General features: G+C 33.5%; 1 protein-coding gene across 2 annotated transcripts in view; it reads right to left on the bottom strand.

Moving 5' to 3' along the window:
- The window catches only part of LOC139506233 (protein EFR3 homolog B-like), a 71,946-nt gene that overhangs the window by 14,795 nt on the left and 44,723 nt on the right, over positions 1-12,428 (bottom strand). For both annotated transcript variants that reach the window (XM_071295416.1, XM_071295417.1), the window contains 5 exons: positions 10,942-11,017; positions 6,515-6,676; positions 5,001-5,129; positions 3,583-3,659; positions 423-556 (listed from right to left, as the gene is read on the bottom strand). In XM_071295416.1, coding sequence (XP_071151517.1) covers positions 423-556; positions 3,583-3,659; positions 5,001-5,129; positions 6,515-6,676; positions 10,942-11,017 — 578 coding nt within the window. The remainder of the gene's footprint in view (positions 1-422; positions 557-3,582; positions 3,660-5,000; positions 5,130-6,514; positions 6,677-10,941; positions 11,018-12,428) is intronic.

The raw sequence follows: 12,428 nt of genomic DNA, 5'->3' as shown, positions 1-12,428 counted from the left end.
ACCTCCACCTCAAATGGACATGCACCTTTACGTACAATGTTATTTATAATTTACTTGCTATTTACTATGGATATTGTATATAAATTTGTTTCTATATACAATTGTATATTTAAATAAAGAACTGTATAAATACAAGATTTTTCCTAGAATTTATCATTCCTAGTATGTTCTGCTCATTTCTAGTTCCAGCAATATGACAGTGTTGAAGAAGATAAATGAGCGTCCCTTAACCATCTCTTGAAATTGCTAAATTTGTAGCTCTACCTGAATTTAAAACCAAATTCACTAGTTAAACAATTATTTTTATTAGTATATTAAGGCATCTCATCTTCAGTCACTGAAATTTCTAAGCATCTAACAGAAGTACCAAATTTAAAGTATTACTATCCATGATCAGAAAGAAAAAACATCAAAATACCTACCCATTGCACTGTATGGTTTCTGTGCCAAGGAGACATTAAGACGTGAAGCATCTTGTCCACATTCAACCAATAACTCCTGTAACATGACCTGATCAAACAACCATTCATCCCTCATTGTGTCACTGGATGGGTAGCTGTAACAAATACAAAGAATTGTGTCACTGGATGGGTAGCTTAAACAAAAACATGTAATTGTGTCACTGGGTTGGTAGCTTTAACAAATACAAAGAATTATGTCACTGGATGGGTAGCTTAAACAAAAACATGTCATTGTGTAACTGGATGGGTGGCTTTAACAAATACATGTAATAGTGTCACTGGATGGGTAGCTTAAACAAATACATGTCATTGTGTCACTGGATGGGTGGCTTTAACAAATACATGTCATTGTGTCACTGGATGGGTAGCTTAAACAAAAACATGTCATTGTGTCACTGGAAGGGTGGCTTTAACAAATACAAAGAATTGTGTCACTGGATGGGTAGCTTAAACAAAAACATGTCATTGTGTAACTGGATGGGTAGCTTAAACAAATACAAAAAATTGTGTCACTGGATGGGTAGCTTAAACAAATACAAAGCATTGTGTCACTGGATGGGTAGCTTTAACAAATACATGCCATTGTGTAACTGGAAGGGTAGCTTAAGCAAAAACATGTCATTGTGTAACTGGATGGGTGGCTTAAACAAATACAAAGCATTGTGTCACTGGATGGGTAGCTTAAACAAATACATGTCATTGTGTCACTGGATGGGTGGCTTTAACAAATACATGTCATTGTGTCACTGGATGGGTAGCTTAAACAAAAACATGTCATTGGGTAGCTTAAACAAAAACATGTCATTGTGTCACTGGATAGGTAGCTTAAACAACACATGTCATTGTGTCACTTGATGGATGGATTTAACAAATACAAAGCATTATGTTACTGGTTGGATGTAGACATCAAAACATGAAAATCTTAGAAAGTTACATTTAGCAAGAATATACTAAAAGCTAATCCATCCATTAATTTTATTCCAATACATTTCTCTGAAGATTGATCATTTAACTAAATATAAAGCACATGTGAATAATCTTACAAATGCTCATGTGCATATTCAAAAATCAAACTTGTGTGTTCTCTATTATAAACCTATGATAAAAGTTTCATAATAATCTGACACTAATTGTACACATGAGAGTGCAAACAAGACTGGACCGACTGATGCACAGAGGATAAACATATTCCAAGTATTTTTATGTCCCCTGCAATGTGTTACTCAGGGGAACAATAAGAGTGTTATAAAAGTACAATTGTATATGTGTTAACTAAGCTGAGAAAATCAGTTAAGGAAAACTGACATTTGCAACATAGGATACTTTAGACAATAAGGCATCTATATATTAATTAGTATAACAAATAATATCTCATTATATAAATATTATGTATGTTTACATTTAAGTATATACACATACTGAGAATCGTCAACAGAATATACATATATATAAGTGTAATATATAAGTGTACACCGAGATGTCAAGATAATATCTGTGATAAATATCAATTAGAGGCAATGTATCAAATCTATACTTACATCTCAGAACTGAATTTTAGCAACAAATTAGATAAAACAACACACTTAATAATTATCAGTAGAGAAGGAACCAAAACAACAATAAAAACCCTGACATTCTTTATGTACCTGTCCCAAGTCAGGAGACACATTCTTTATGTACCTGTCCCAAGTCAGGAGACACATTCTTTATGTACCTGTCCCAAGTCAGGAGACACATTCTTTATGTACCTGTCCCAAGTCAGGAGACACATTCTTTATGTACCTGTCCCAAGTCAGGAGACACATTCTTTATGTACCTGTCCCAAGTCAGGAGACACATTCTTTATGTACCTGTCCCAAGTCAGGAGACACATTCTTTATGTACCTGTCCCAAGTCAGGAGACACATTCTTCATGTACCTGTCCCAAGTCAGGAGACACATTCTTCATGTACCTGTCCCAAGTCAGGAGACACATTCTTTATGTACCTGTCCCAAGTCAGGAGACACATTCTTTATGTACCTGTCACAAGTCAGGAGACACATTCTTTATGTACCTGTCCCAAGTCAGGAGACATATTCTTCATGTACCTGTCCCAAGTCAGGAGACACATTCTTCATGTACCTGTCCCAAGTCAGGAGACATATTCTTCATGTACCTGTCCCAAGTCAGGAGACACATTCTTCATGTACCTGTCCCAAGTCAGGAGACATATTCTTCATGTACCTGTCCCAAGTCAGGAGACACATTCTTTATGTACCTGTCCCAAGTCAGGAGACACATTCTTCATGTACCTGTCCCAAGTCAGGAGACACATTCTTTATGTACCTGTCCCAAGTCAGGAGACATATTCTTCATGTACCTGTCCCAAGTCAGGAGACATATTCTTCATGTACCTGTCCCAAGTCAGGAGACACATTCTTCATGTACCTGTCCCAAGTCAGGAGACACATTCTTCATGTACCTGTCCCAAGTCAGGAGACACATTCTTCATGTACCTGTCCCAAGTCAGGAGACATATTCTTTATGTACATGTCCCAAGTCAGGAGACACATTCTTTATGTACCTGTCCCAAGTCAGGAGACATATTCTTTATGTACCTGTCCCAAGTCAGGAGACACATTCTTTATGTACCTGTCCCAAGTCAGGAGACATATTCTTTATGTACCTGTCCCAAGTCAGGAGACACATTCTTTATGTACCTGTCCCAAGTCAGGAGACACATTCTTTATGTACCTGTCCCAAGTCAGGAGACATATTCTTCATGTACCTGTCCCAAGTCAGGAGACACATTCTTTATGTACCAGTCCCAAGTCAGGAGACACATTCTTTATGTACCTGTCCAAAGTTAGGGGCCAGTAGTACAGTGGTTTATGTTGGTTCAAGTCTGTCATATTTGTATTTTGTAAATTGTTGTGCTATAAATCATCACATTAGGTTTTTTGTTTAAATTATTTTTAATTTTTCATGTTGGATTTTTTAATAGCTGACTATACAATAAGTGTTTTTTTTCATTCTTAAAGGCTGTCAATAACTGCTAACTAAATATAGCTGGCACTTCATCTTAATTGATTCTAAGATTTGTCTAAGGAGATTGGTATGATAATTTTCTGGACTGCTTACCTGTTTGGTCTGTTGGCTCTATTGAAGGCAAACTCTGGAAGGTAGTGTGGGGCTTCTTTTCTTCTCATCTCTATAATCTAAAAATACATAAGGGATAACAGGGAGTACCTTGACCAAAGTGTTGGGGTGCAAAAATAATTTGATAATGTAAACAGTGAAAATTTCACAGCAGTTTTATTTTTCACTCTTTTTGAAGAGTTAAAATGAGGAAATAAAATTATCATGAATAAAAGATGAAGACCATTTATAACCTTCCATCAATAGCATATGCAAGTGTAAATGAAAATGTAATTGTAGATGAAAGTCATTGTTACTTGAACTCATGATAGTCACATGTAAGAAATCTCAAGCAAGTGGATATTAAGGATATTGATAGAAGAAAACAACTATTGTAACTGTTTTGTAAATGAAACCGTTAATCAGTAAAACTGTTATAAGCTAACTGATTTTGTATTGGCCCTCAATTCATCAAGTCTCAGATTCAAAACAGCTTACCCTAATCTATAACAGAAACAGCCAGATAATAACACTGTATTTACTATCCTTTTCTTCTGAGACATACTGACAGACTGGTTGTTCACATAACAACTGACTGGCTAGGTTAAGGTAAGCTGTTAACAATACTTACTTCTGAGACATATTGACAGACTTGTTGTTCACATAACAACTGACTGGCTAGGTTAAGGTAAGCTGTTATCAATACTTACTTCTGAGACATACTGACAGACTGGTTGTTCACATAACAACTGACTGGCTAGGTTAAGGTAAGCTGTTAACAATACTTACTTCTGAGACATACTGACAGACTTGTTGTTCACATAACAACTGACTGGCTAGGCTAGGGTTAGCTGTTCACAATACTTACTTCTGAGACATACTGACAGACTGGTTGTTCACATAACAACTGACTGGCTAGGTTAAGGTAAGCTGTTAACAATACTTACTTCTGAGACATATTGACAGACTTGTTGTTCACATAACAACTGACTGGCTAGGTTAAGGTAAGCTGTTAACAATACTTACTTCTGAGACATACTGACAGACTGGTTGTTCACATAACAACTGACTGGCTAGGTTAAGGTAAGCTGTTAACAATACTTACTTCTGAGACATACTGACAGACTTGTTGTTCACATAACAACTGACTGGCTAGGCTAGGGTTAGCTGTTCACAATACTTACTTCTGAGACATACTGACAGACTGGTTGTTCACATAACAACTGACTGGCTAGGTTAAGGTAAGCTGTTAAAAATACTTACTTCTGAGACATATTGACAGACTTGTTGTTCACAAAACAACTGACTTGCTAAGTTAAGGTTAGCTGTTAACAATACTTACTTCTGAGACATACTGACAGACTGGTTGTTCACATAACAACTGACTGGCTAGGTTAAGGTAAGCTGTTAACAATACTTACTTCTGAGACATACTGACAGACTGGTTGTTCACATAACAACTGACTGGCTAAGTTGAGGTAAGCAGCTACCATACCATGGACAGCACATTTATGTGTTAGGGGTAAAGATGAATTAGACATAGCTAATTGCTGGAAAATAAAGATCAATATAACTCTATAAATATAAAACAAGGTTTCTCTATTTTTCGTTCTATTTTCACATTTCCTGACCGATGTGAGAAAAATATTTCTCCTCACTAGTGAAAAATCTGTTCTAAGCAAATGATTGGTTGAAATTTAATTGTGACGTTAAATTTTCTTATTTTCTTCTGAATTTTCTTATTGTGACTGCATGAAAAAAGGCGACCATGTCTGATGACGTCACATCAAAAGTACACAACTTTCCTCAGATCTTTGAAAAGGAAGGATAAAAATCATTAGAGAAACAGATTCCACCACTGTAACAATGTGTAACATGTGTTTTATGGTATTTCTCCAATCTCAACAGTTAAATTGAAATCATTTAAAAAGATCTGCAAGCCTCGTGCTTTAAATATTAAAATTTTACTGCCTCGAGTGGAGAAATATTGTAATACACTTGTTGCAGTTCTGGAATCTATATGTATCAAATATGATGTTAAACTCTATTCATGAGTCATGTGTGGTGTTTTAATGTTGGCACCATATGAAACATATTTCTCATGCAGCCATTTGAATTTGCAATCAAATTACAACAACCAACAATGGTACATATCTGAACCCTGAACAGTTGAGCAAGTGTGGGCACCACATATAATATCAAAACAGATCTGAAGTTGGATTGTGATTGAATACCCTGGTATTTGATACAGAATGGGTTTGTGACACAAAATAAATGTGGTCAAAAAATTTGACAATTACCTATTATGATTCAATATCCAAAATCTAAGTTCATTGTTACAATCAGCATATTAAAGAACACCAAGTATTATTTTTTTATGAAATCAAACAAAACTTTATTTAAGGACACTTTGGACCTCAATGTGGACCAATTTGAGAAAGGAGCTCAAAATCCAAACCTGTGTTGTACAAGTAACAAATAACCTTCTGTTTAATTGTTCTTGCTTGTATGACATAATGTTATTCTATGATGTTTAACTATAATCATTAATGAAGTTTCATTAAATTTAATAGACCTCTTTCGAGTTAATCCTTCACTGTCAATTATGCACGCCTTTATGACATCATTTACCAGATTGAGGGGATCTCCTGTATCCCTGCACTATTAACGTTCCTCAAGGGCCTTAGTGATTGTCAATGTGCAGGATAAACTAGAAACAATATTTGTTCTGTAGGTACTAAATCACAATTCCCTAAATTATGCGAATTTAATATGCCCAATAAATGGTGTAATATAGCATCATAGTTTTCCAACCACTAGCTGAACACGTGACAACGCCTCTAAATGTACGAATGATGTTCACTAAAACCAAAGTTTTTGATGGAAATGCATCAAACCATAAGTTGTCTATTTTAATTTTGTAGGAGGTACCAACCTGTAAATCTAAACCTAGTCTAAGTAATTCTATAACCATTTCATCACATCCTATTTCGACACATAATAAACACATTGTACAATAGAGGGATTCAAAGTTGTTCACTTTGTTGGAAGTCATCTGAACATTTTCCAATATATGCCAATAAAACTGCAGGCCATTCTGAAAAATAAATACAGAACCAAGATTAAACCATGTAAAATTAATCTTCTGGTTATTATACAACCCAATATAACCAATTAAATTGCTTAGCTGAGCGCAGTTGGATACCAACGCAGATGTCCAACCCTAAAAAGTTGGTGCCAAAATGGACACAATATTCTTGCTTGATACAGGTTTGAATTTTGGATTGTAATTAAATATTTGACGCATAATACTGTAAAAGCACAAATGTTTGTGGGGGATTTAATTTCGTTTATTTCGTGGATAAGAATTATCCACGAAATTAGAACCCCAACGAAAATTTAACTGTAGATTTACATTATTTTATGATCTGACTAAATCTTATTGACATTATATAATTGATGAACATAAATGCAGACAATGAAATAAATAGGTTAATTGATTAGACATCGATATTCAAAGGTTTTCTTTAAGTCAGATGATAATCCTAATCCTTTGTTTGTACAGTAATTAATAATCACCAAGAACTGTCAATCAATGTCATTTAACAGTCTAATGCGTCTGTAATGCCCTCAAGTTGTAATGCATTTATTACACAATCATTGTCCTTGGATAAAACATCAAAGGTGTGTAACAGCCAATTACCGTGTGCAGGTTACAACACTTGATTAGTGCTCACTGTTACAATGAAATGCAATTATTGATTTTTCCCAACGGCAAACGTTCACATCAGTTTTATTGAGTATTGTCAATTATAAAGTGACATTTGTATAATTTTTTTCTAAACTTAAAAACCACGAAAATTAATCCCCACGAACTCACTTTTGGATACAAAACCACGAAATTTTAACCCCACGAAAATTAATGTTTATACAGTAGGTTTCTGGCACAAAATAACTGTACTAAAAGAAATTAAAATTGGTTATAAGTTGACAGCTTATCACCTCAAGGCAATACAACATTTCTTAATACATAATTTACAAGCAGTGTAAGGGAGGTAATCAATCATACACAACATGTTTTCTTAAAATGGATTTGGTTTACCTCCCTTACACTACTTTTAATTTGTATTAATTGTCCTTTAACCAGAAAAACCCTTGTTTATCCCCCTTTTTGCCCCTAATTCCTAAATACTTTGAGCCATAACCCCCCAAAGTCAATCTCAACCTTCCTTTCATGGTAATTATATAATAAACCTTGTGATAAAATCTCATAGATTTCTATTTCTTATTTCTAAGTTATTATCCGGATACGAATGTGTCTGATGCACCCACTTGCATATAAATTTATAAAGGGACATAACTCAAGAACAGTAAATATGAAACTACCCAAAGGAGTAGATTCAGTAAGACCCCTTTTAAGCCCCAAACATAACAGTTTTACTAATTGAAAAAATATAAACTATTAGGGATTTTAAGGAAAGTAGAATATTTCTATTATATACATATATGGGCTGTTTATGACCATACAAGGCATATGTATCGGGTACTAGCATCATTAAGTCATGCATGCTAAACTAATGAAATCTTTTTTGTCTTAATTGGATGTGGCCCCATTTGTGTTTATTCTTAATACTTAAATGTAAGTTGTATTTTATGATAATACATAACATAATTATGTAGGCTGAGGATGCACATGGATGCTTCACTTTCATTTTTGACAAAAAAAACACATGAAAAGTAACATACTATGGCATATTTGATAGATTTATAACATTTTAAAAGCTTGACTATGAGCGTCATTAATGACTAAACCAGTTCAAATCTGTAACATAAATTAATTGAATCTACTAAAGTAGACACTTAAGTGTCTGAAAAGTGTTCAAAATCTTTTAATCAGATAAACCTGAAATTTGGGGCCAAAATCAGCCCTTATCGGACTTATTCCTTTGTACTTGATCTGAGTTTTATGGTTATAAGCATTGTGCATAAGTTTCATAACATTTGGTTGAGACAACCTAAAGTTCAAAAAGTTCAGTAATTTTTCCATTTGTAAAGGGGCATAACTCTAGAAAGGCAAAAGTGACACTACCAAAATTCTAATTTGATGTATGTTTTTGTGGTTATAAGCATTGTGTATAAGATTCATAACATTTGGTTGAGGCAAACAAAATAAAACCAGATGCTCCGCAGGGCGTAGCTTTATACGACCGCAGAGGTTGAACCCTGAACGGTTGGGGCAAGTATGGACACAACATTCAAGCTGGATTCAGCTCTAAATTTGGATTGTGATTAAATAGTTGACACAGCATAGGTTTCTGACACAGAATGAATGTGTTCTAATGAACTTAAAATTTTTGTTTTCTCTTAGAGCAATTCACTATGCTGTTGAATATTAATCCTCTCAAAAAAATGTTTGAAGAAATTTTCTTTTTTATTTATGAAATTTCAAATGAGAAAAATTGAACCCAATTTTTTTAATCACATCCCCCTTTCCCTTATTCCAAAACTAATCTCAATTAAAATTTCTAATGGAGTTTGCAACAATAACTACTCATTTAAATACATCATAAAATATTAAGATGTAAAAAAAACTGCTTGTTATCACTGAATGTTATTTATTATAATTTATCAGTTGGTAGTAAAAAGTGATTTAGTTGATTCTGGACAAAGAAAGATAACTCCAATTAAAAAAAAATCTTGCTATTGCACAATATTTTGCAATTAGATATTTCTTGCTTACTATTCTGGACAAAGAAAGATAACTCCAATTAAAAAAAAATCTTGCTATTGCACAATATTTTGCAATTAGATATTTCTTGCTTACTATTCTGGACAAAGAAAGATAACTCTTATTAAAAAAAAATTTGCTATTTCACAATATTGTGCAATTAGATATTTCTTGCCATTGCGCAATACTGTGCAATTGAAAAGACTTGCTATTGCACAATACTTAATATAATAATTTTAGATCCTGATTTGGACCAACTTGAAAACTGGGCCCATAATAAAAAATCTAAGTACATTTTTGGATTCAGCATATCAAAGAACCCCAAGATTTCAATTTTTGTTGAAATCAGACTAAGTTTAATTTTGGACCCTTTGGACTTTAGTGTAGACCAATTTGAAAACAGGACCAAAAATGAAGAATCTACATACACAGTTAGATTTGGTATATCAAAGAACCCCATTTATTCAATTTTTGATGAAATCAAACAAAGTTTAATTTTGGACCCCGATTTGGACCAACTTGAAAACTGGGCCAATAATCAAGAATCTAAGTACATTTTTAGATTCAGCATATCAAAGAACCTAAATGATTCATTTTTTGTCAAAATCAAACTAAGTTTAATTTTGGACCCTTTGGACCTTAATGTAGACCAATTTGAAAACGGGACCAAAAGTTAAGAATCTACTTACACAGTCATGACAGTTAGATTCGGCATATCAAAGAACCCCAATTATTCAATTTTGATGAAATCAAACAAAGTTTAATTTTGGACCCTTTGGGCCCCTTATTCTGTTAGGACCAAAACTCCCAAAATCAATACCAACCTTCCTTTTATGGTCATAAACCTTGTGTTTAAATTTCATAGATTTCTATTTACTTATACTAACGTTATGGTGCGAAAACCAAGAAAAATGCTTATTTGGGTCCCTTTTTGGCCCCTAATTCCTAAACTGTTGGGACCTAAACTCCCAAAATCAATACCAACCTTCCTTTTGTAGTCATTAACATTGTGTTTCAATTTCATTGATTTCTATTTACTTAAACTAAAGTTATTGTGCGAAAACCAAGAATAATGCTTATTTGGGCCCTTTTTTGGCCCCTAATTCCTAAACTGTTGAAACCTTAACTCCCAAAATCAATCCCAACCGTTCTTTTGTGGTCATAAACCTTGTGTCAAAATTTCATAGATTTCTATTAACTTAAACTAAAGTTATAGTGCGAAAACCAAGAAAATGCTTTTTTGGGCCCTTTTTGGCCCCTAATTCCTAAAATGTTGGGACCAAAACTCCCAAAATCAATACCAACCTTCCTTTTGTGGTCATAAACCTTGTGTTAAAATTTCATAGATTTCCATTCACTTTTACTAAAGTTAGAGTGCGAAAACTAAAAGTATTCGGACGCCGGACGACGATGACGACGACGCCGACGCCGACGCCAACGTGATAGCAATATACGACGAAAAATTTTTCAAATTTTGCGGTCGTATAAAAATGAAAACCAATTTTGGAACGTTCAGACAAACTAGCGTAAAACTTAATGCATAAAACATAAAAATTCAGTAAAATTCCAAACTAGTCTTTGGAGCAATAACATTTAAATGCAATCTCTATCTAATAATTGTTATTTTATCAAACCTTCTTCATAAACAGGCTGTCATGTCGAGAATTCTTTTCTACAACTAGATCTAAATCACCAACATCTTTAGGTATTCTGAAATTAAACTTTTAATTAACATGCTGAATATATATCAATGTATTTGATTGTTTTGATATAGTTTTTTAATATATATACAATATTAGGTCAATGTCAGAAAAATATAAACTTTTTTGTATGAGGCTGAGAAACTGGGGAAAGGATCACTCCCCCTTCCCCAGTTTTGTGCAGAGTACAAAAAAAGTTTATATTTTTCTGACATTGACCTAATATTGTTTTTATACTGCAACTTAAATTAATACATTGATAGCTTTTTAAATTTTAACACAAATGTAAAATTCAATTCCATTAATGAACTCCTGACTGTGGAGAAAGTGCTCCATGATAAAATTGACATTAACCAAAATATAGCTGTGTTACTATATTTAGAAAAACAAGAGTGCACACACTGAAATGCCTCGCATTCTTTACTAATCATTGATATTATGTTGATAGTCCTAAATATAAGCTTTATTACAACTGTCACATAAACTTAACATTAACCAAGAAAACTAAACATTGACTAATGAACCATGAAAATGGGGTCAAGGTCAGATGAACCATGCCAGACAGGCATATACAGCTAACAATTCTTCCATAAAACAAATACAGTTGACCTATTGCTTATAGTGTAAGAAAAACAGACCAAAACACAACCAGATGCTCCGCAGGGCACAGCTTTATACGACCGCAGAGGTTAAACCCTGAACGGTTGGGGCAAGTATGGACACAACATTCAAGCTGGATTCAGCTCTAAATTTGGATTGTGATTAAATAGTTGACACAGCATAGGTTTCAGACACAGAATGAATGTGGTCTAATGAACTTAAAATATTTTGTTTGCCTTTGAGCAATTCACTATGCTGTTGAATATTTCAAAAAAATGTTTGAAGAAATTTTCTTTTTATTTATGAAATCTGAAATGAGAAAAATTTACCCCCCCCCCCCTTTTTTCACATCCCCCTTTCCCTTTTTCCAAAACTGATCTCAATTCAAATTTCTAATGGAGTTTGAAACAATAACTACTCATTTAAATACATCATAAAATATTAAAATGTAACAAAAGGTGCTTGTTTTCACTGAATGGTAAAGATTGTTTTAATTTATCAGTTGGTAGTAAAAGTGAATATACATTGTTTATTGTAAAAAACAATGATTTAAGTTGATTCAACTACTATTCTGGACAAAGAAAGATAACTCCAATCAATTGAAAATTTCTTGCTATTGCACAATACTTAATATAATAATTTTGGATCCTGTTTTGAACCAACTTAAAAACTGGGCCCATAATCAAAAATCTAAGTACATGTTTAGATTCAGCATATCAAAAAAGCCCAAGAATTCAATTTTTGTTAAAATCAAACTTAGTTTAATTTTGGACCCTTTGGACTTAATGTAGACCAATTTGAAAACAGGACTAAAAAAAAAA

This window comes from Mytilus edulis, chromosome 1, assembly GCF_963676685.1.
Source record: "Mytilus edulis chromosome 1, xbMytEdul2.2, whole genome shotgun sequence".
Lineage (NCBI taxonomy): Eukaryota > Metazoa > Mollusca > Bivalvia > Mytilida > Mytilidae > Mytilus > Mytilus edulis.
This window is presented reverse-complemented; position numbering and strand designations above follow the sequence as displayed.